This window comes from Galendromus occidentalis, unplaced genomic scaffold, assembly GCF_000255335.2.
Source record: "Galendromus occidentalis unplaced genomic scaffold, Mocc_1.1 scf7180000077189, whole genome shotgun sequence".
Lineage (NCBI taxonomy): Eukaryota > Metazoa > Arthropoda > Arachnida > Mesostigmata > Phytoseiidae > Galendromus > Galendromus occidentalis.
In genome coordinates, this window is record NW_003805177.1 from 78735 (window position 1) to 85011 (window position 6277).

At 52.5% G+C, this 6277-nt stretch overlaps 1 protein-coding gene across 1 annotated transcript; it reads left to right on the forward strand.

The window, feature by feature from the left end:
* LOC100901537 (uncharacterized) lies at positions 1-649 on the forward strand. The gene is made up of 2 exons (XM_003741610.2): positions 1-147; positions 262-649. The coding sequence occupies exons 1-2, from the start codon at positions 1-3 to the stop codon at positions 541-543; spliced, it is 429 nt and encodes a 142-aa protein (XP_003741658.2). The 3' UTR covers positions 544-649.
* The last annotated feature ends 5628 nt before the right edge of the window (positions 650-6277 follow it).

The window sequence follows — 6277 nt, forward strand, 5'->3', positions numbered from 1 at the left end:
ATGGAGAAGCGAGGGCTGAACGAAGGTCCTCTCTTCAGTCAGAGGGCAAAGAGCAACCGGATGCACATCGGAATCGCCGTTAGATCATCCGCAGTCGTGATGAATATTCGCAGCGCTGCCCAAAGTTACTCACTCTCGCAGTTAGAGGTAAGATAGGCCCTCGACGAGAAGATTTCATCGATTCGTTTTCCGGAGAGACGCTGGAAAAGCCGCGACCAAGTCCTCTTTCGCTTAAGGCTGCTCGCGAATTTGCTCTTTCAGACACGCTGCAAATTCGACGGTGTTTCCACGACATCGAGTGAAGGCAAGAGCGGACGACAGTTTTGTGTCTTCCTCGTAATACTCTGCGTATGCGCTCTGGTTATAACCGTAATTGCGCTGACTGTGATGAGGCACAGAGTCCCGGAAATGCATTCGGACACCTCTGCCTCGGAAGATCGCGAGATGATGCACCGCTTGAGTTATGAAGTTTTGAAACGGACGAAACAAGGTGTTAACGAAATCGGGAGCGAAGATTCGGAGAAGGTGACGCCGCGAGATTGAGGTCGACCGTGTCCAGGGCCGCTAAGAATCGAGGGATCGCTCCTGCCTCCAAACAATGCGTCATCCGTTTCACTTCCTCATCAGCTCAGATCTTTGGTTCGGGTCGCTAAGGCACCGTGGATGGAATCGGAGCCCCGCATCTCGCAAGCCCTTGAATTCTGCTTGTCCCAGCTTGGATTTGTTCGCGGGCGGAGTTCGGGTGGACAAACTTCGGCTACCTTCATGTACGCACACCTTACTCCGAGCTCCAGAGCAGAAGGAGCCTCTAACGGAGACGAAGACAGAATAAAGTCATGTGCATTCACTCCTGCCGTCCTTTGAGTCGAGAGGAACCGGAAGAAACACAGCTTCGAAGACTTTCCCGAGCGTCCCTCTGCGCAGAAGTCCCGTCAAAACAGCTGAGCAGAAGTTTATGGTGAGAAATCGAAATTCAAGCGTAGAATCGAGCTGGTTCCGCATCGGGATGCTCGGGAAAGATGAGAGTGCTCTTGGAAAATCTATCGAAGGCTCCAAGCATCGGACGTCGGACTTTTGCAAGGAACGATTCGCTCCCGTTCATTACGTCATGCATTGCGCGTCATAAGAGGACTCATATTCTTAGACGTGTGACGGTGAGGACACCAGACGGAAATCCTATGGAGGGTCTGTAGGAGGCTGCTCGCCTCGTTGTCTTGGGGAGATTCGCTGTGAGTCAAGAGAGTTTCTGCGGCTCTGCGGAAGATTCCGTTTTAGCATGCTGACTTGTGATTGCGCGCGTATTCCCTGATAATGCGTGCAATAGGGCTGTGTTCCGTGCAGCTGGCGGATTATTGAGGGGATGCAGCAGGCCATCGCTCATCGGGGTGTAGGTGTCTGCCTGATCAGCGTGTCCATCTTCTGCTTGAGGCCAAGCATTCGACCTCCTGATCTTCGACGGGGGAGAGCCCTAGACCTCTAAATTTCGTGCTCACGGAAGGCTCTTCCTTGTGTCCCGGAGCCGTTTTGAATTTGCTGTCCCCATGGTTGCCTCCTCGATGGAGAATGCTCTTCCGAGAAAATTCGGTGATCTCCTCCAGGGCAAGGATGGCTCTACCTCGTTCGAGAACCTCGTCGCTGTCGTTGCAGGGAGCTCGAGGAAATGTTATGAACTATGAGACCTCCATGAGCTACGAGCCCTCTTAGAACTCTCGTGCCAAAAGCTCTGATCCATCAGATTCACTACAACATATCCGCGGCGGGACATAGAGCGCTGACCCCACCTGGATCAACCGGCAGGTCCACGAGACTATGGATGTCTCTCAGCGCTAGTCTAGATGATCTAGAATGCAAACGATTCCTTGATGTGCAGTCATGTGCTCATTACTGCTCCCTCGTACACTCGATTGCAACAGTGCCCAACGGAGAGCTCCTCATGACCTCCAGCTGAGGAGCTGTCTCTTAAGCCGCTCCCGTTCTGACATTATCACCACGAAAGCCGCGACTCTAAAAGAGATGTTGTGATGCGTGCCGAAACCCCGCAACAATCGCCAGTTGCCGTCGCGAGTTGCTGCTGTTTAAACATTCATGTCCCATGCAGCGAAAAACCGGGGGCCAAGAGGAGTCAACAGGCTCACCTCTCACTGTCCATCATACCTCGTGTTCCTCAACCCAATTAGTGGATTGCATACCGCCCGATGAATGCACTTATGAGACAACAGGACAGGAGGCAAGGTGACTCTTATGGACGCGGAATATATTTATGCATGGCCACCGATCGGGCTACTCGGCTAGGTCTCTCTTCATAAGCTCGCCGAGTCCTCATGATCGATGGCATTCGTCACGCGCCGAGCGACGGCTCCCTAAGCGAATAAGTTTCGGAAAAGATTCCCCTGACGGGTTAGCGCACGGATTTGAATAAAGATATGCGTGAGATTCCCGTAAGGGAGATTCGATCTCGGTTTCCGGGAGAGCGAGCATATCGTCGCTCTACCTAGGGACCTGCTCTTCCCGAATCAACCGATGGAAGTAGTACATCGGTCACGCGCGAGTCGTCCAGGAATATGATTGTTTTCAGCTCCCTCATTATCCCAACGCGCCCCCGATTGTACAGTTGAGGGACGGCTCGGTACTTTCCCCTTGCGTCCATGCCATCAGAGCCTCGATCTTGACGAATCCATCGAGTTCTTGATGAGCCCTCGGATCACTCATTGAAAAACTCTGTACAGGCATTAGTTCCTTGTGAATTACCGTAGTCAGGGGGGTAGTCGGAATACGCATGTGGGTCAATCGGAACTCGGGCTGATCGGCGCGAGTCTTCGGGACGGAGCTCGAGGTCTTAGGTGCATGCAGGTATGAATATGTCACATTGCGATTGAAGAAGCTCCCCATCCTCAGATCAGATACTGCGACTGAATCAACAAGTTGCATTTCCCCTAGATCCTGCATCCAGCGATGCCACCTCGGTCCCTGATTTAGAAGTTTAAGTGCGCAGTGTACGCGCCGGAGGAGCGATCCCGCCGAGGGATGGAAATTTTCGGAGGCTCTCAGCTGCTCCGATCGAGGCAGAGAAATGATCAGGTAGTGTTGACCGATGGGATGTCGTGGGAAGGCGCAGCGTGGCGTGATATCCGTCGACCTCGATCCCAACGTACTTCAGCAGGAAATTGTAGAGGCAATTCGTTTTCCCGTCACACCTGGGCTGTGGCATCCGCTGTTGGAACGGAATAAACAGCTCCCATGAAGCTCAAACGCTGGATGCCCATCATCAACGATTTCAGGTTCCGGAGTCGTCCTAATTCGTGTTCGTATCGCTCGTGACTCTCCCGCACCGAAATGGGCGGCGATTGGGTCGCGAAACGTCTATGGATCACGGGAGTATACCGGAACCTCCAGATCCCGCTCAGAGGTCCGGACGTATCAGCTCGGCGTAGTTCTGATTCCGATCAAACATGAAGAAGCGAGAACATTTTTGCGCGGAGATCCCGAGCGTATGCGCGGAGCATTCGTCGATACGGGGCTTCACTGCTCCCCACTGTCATGGAGCCGCTCTGTTGCGGCGACAAAGTTATTCCGTCAACGTCCGAGCATTCATGCGGTCAACAATTTTACAAGACACGCAGATATAAAGAGATCAAGGACAACGACTTTATGACTCAATCGCTGTATCTCCTCTTTTCCTATACGACCCGAAAATAGAGAATCACGAGCTAGGGATCGACGTGGAGCTCAATGAAAATCACATATCTCGGCTCTCCGGAATCCTCTCAATGATCGAAAAGCGGTCGATTTCCGACATCGGCCGTCTTCTTGAGCGTTGCTCTTCCCGCAGGATCGATTGACAGGAACGGTTCCCGAGTCCGTGAATGATCGTGCCCGGTCGAAGTAGTATCTCTTTCCTCGTGAAGAGAGACGTTACTGGGTGCGGACTCCGATGGATCGAAACTAATCGAATAAACTCGGAGAAGTCATCCAGTTGACATAGGTTAGCATCGAGTCACGCCATCATCTGTGAATGGATGATGTGTCGGGCAGGTCGCTCGATGGGACGGTCGTGAGGACCGAGATCGAGGTCCCTTGTCTGATAATTAGGGATGTAAATTTTTCGCGGAAAATTTCCGCCAAATTCGCGGAAATTCGCGGCCTTCATTGAAACTCTTGGGGGAGGAGCCGGAAATTTCCGTTTTCAGCCCTACTGATCACCATTGGGGGCGGACTCGCGATGGAATGGAACATCACGAAAGCTGAATTTCTGCGGGCATACTTCGAGTGGATGCGCGACTAGAATGTCTCTCGTCAGTAGATGTTGAGGTGAACGTTTAGTTTATAAAGGAAGCCCGTAAAAGCGATAGACCTGACGCATCTGAGACGCGACGGGTGACCCAGAAGCCGATGCATTGGAGTGGCTTGAGGCGGGGATCTTGTCACTTACAGTCGAACGCTCCGTGTCAGCCCGGTGGGAACAAAGCCGGCTCTTCGGTAGAGCGATCGGCGACAACAAGAATGAATAGGGTGGACAAGGAGAGAATTAAAGCGCCTCCTACCAAAGAGTCACAAAGGAAACATCGACAATCTCGGCACGACGGATATGTGGCACGACGGTGTCGCGACTATGCGCTCTCGCTGTATATGGCTAGACGAAAAAAGTCCGATAAGGAAGTCTTCGCGGGGCTCGATTCAAACGGGTCAGTCGACAAGCACTCACTGACTCAGACGTGGGTCAACCCTCATAGAGCCCACTCAGGCAGTAATTGCGTCTTGATGCAAGCTCTCGGTGGAAGTCGTCGAGTATCGGCAGTCGAAACCTACGACAGCGGGGATGTTTCGCAATATTATGATGAACGATCTTCCCCAATTTTCTACTTCCACGATGAGGCTCAACGACACTTGCGGATCCGGAGTCGAGCTGCGAGTGGAAACGATTCTCGTCCCCACACTGTGCTCATGGGATTTGTCTTTCGGAGGGCAGTACGAAGGAGTACTTGACGATCGCATGACCCCTTCCTCTTGCTGGCTCATTTGTTCAACAACTGTTTTTCAACGTCGAGAACTGCTTGATACCCGTCTCAGTAGCATACGATATCGTCGATTCCGAGCTCGATTATAGTGGAGTCCTTTTCGGGGGCGAGCGAATCTTCGGCACTCTGACTTCCGTTCATTACATCCTAGACTCGGATCCTGAGAACGCGACGGAACAATTAGTGATGGTTTTCCGTGGAAGGCTGCATTCATTAGATCGGAACCGGAAAAAGCAGCGAGACAGTTTTCGAGGTCAGCACGACTGGTTGTTGTTTTTTTCGAGGCTCGAGACCGAGTTAGAAGCTAATTGAACCGCGCGCGGGGAGACCGGCGAAAGCAATATTATAGAATTAGTTTCTTGATCCTATTTCCTCCAGGATCTGTGACTTAGTGCGAGCTATAAAGGTTCCGCTGCCTGAGAATACCGCTGGATCCGCCTGGATGACGATTGCAGCCGAGCAATCGTGAGAAATATTTGTCGTCTGCCTCGATGCGCCCGCAGAACTGACCTTTACAAAGAGCGTTATCAGCATGAATGCTGTATGACGCACCTGTCGCGGGAGGAGACACGATCAGTCAGGGAAACTCGCGCTATCCTCCACAGTCCCTGCGGAATCGATCGCTTTAAGGCTCGCCCCCCTCTCGTTTGTTCTAGGCGCAGCTCTCTTTGCGAGAATCGTCCAGTGGAGACCCAGGGCGCCGGCAGTCTCGCTCAAATAATCGAGCGATAGTCGAGCGAACCTGAAGGACTGTGGAGCTCAGTTTCCAATCGCTTCGTATGATGGAAACTCATATAAGAAATGCATGTCTGTGATTCTCGCAGATCCGGAATTCAGACAGGGAATTCCGTACCAAGCAACCATCCACTCACAGAAATTATCTATACTGCAAGCAGGATCCCGATTCGACGGATCGGCCCCCTCAAACAGACAACAGTTGTGGATCCTGGGGAGGGGGCGTTCGACCCTCCCCCCCATGTTCAGCGAAGACTCATGTAACAATGCGTTCCTCCTTCGGAGCATTCACCGCTCCCATCGAGGATTTCCTGGATCCGCCACGAATCGAGAACGACGACATCGAGTCATCCTCGGAGACGTTCTGCAGCTGTAGCTACTGATCGGTTCACGGCTCTCACACGTAGACTCGCGATTGACATGGTGGTTCGGATTCGCAGTCGCTGTCTCGCGACGAGTTGAGCAGCAAGCCCACGAGTCTGTTCCAGCCCGCCTTCGGGACTTTCGACTCGATGCTCGTGGGTGTA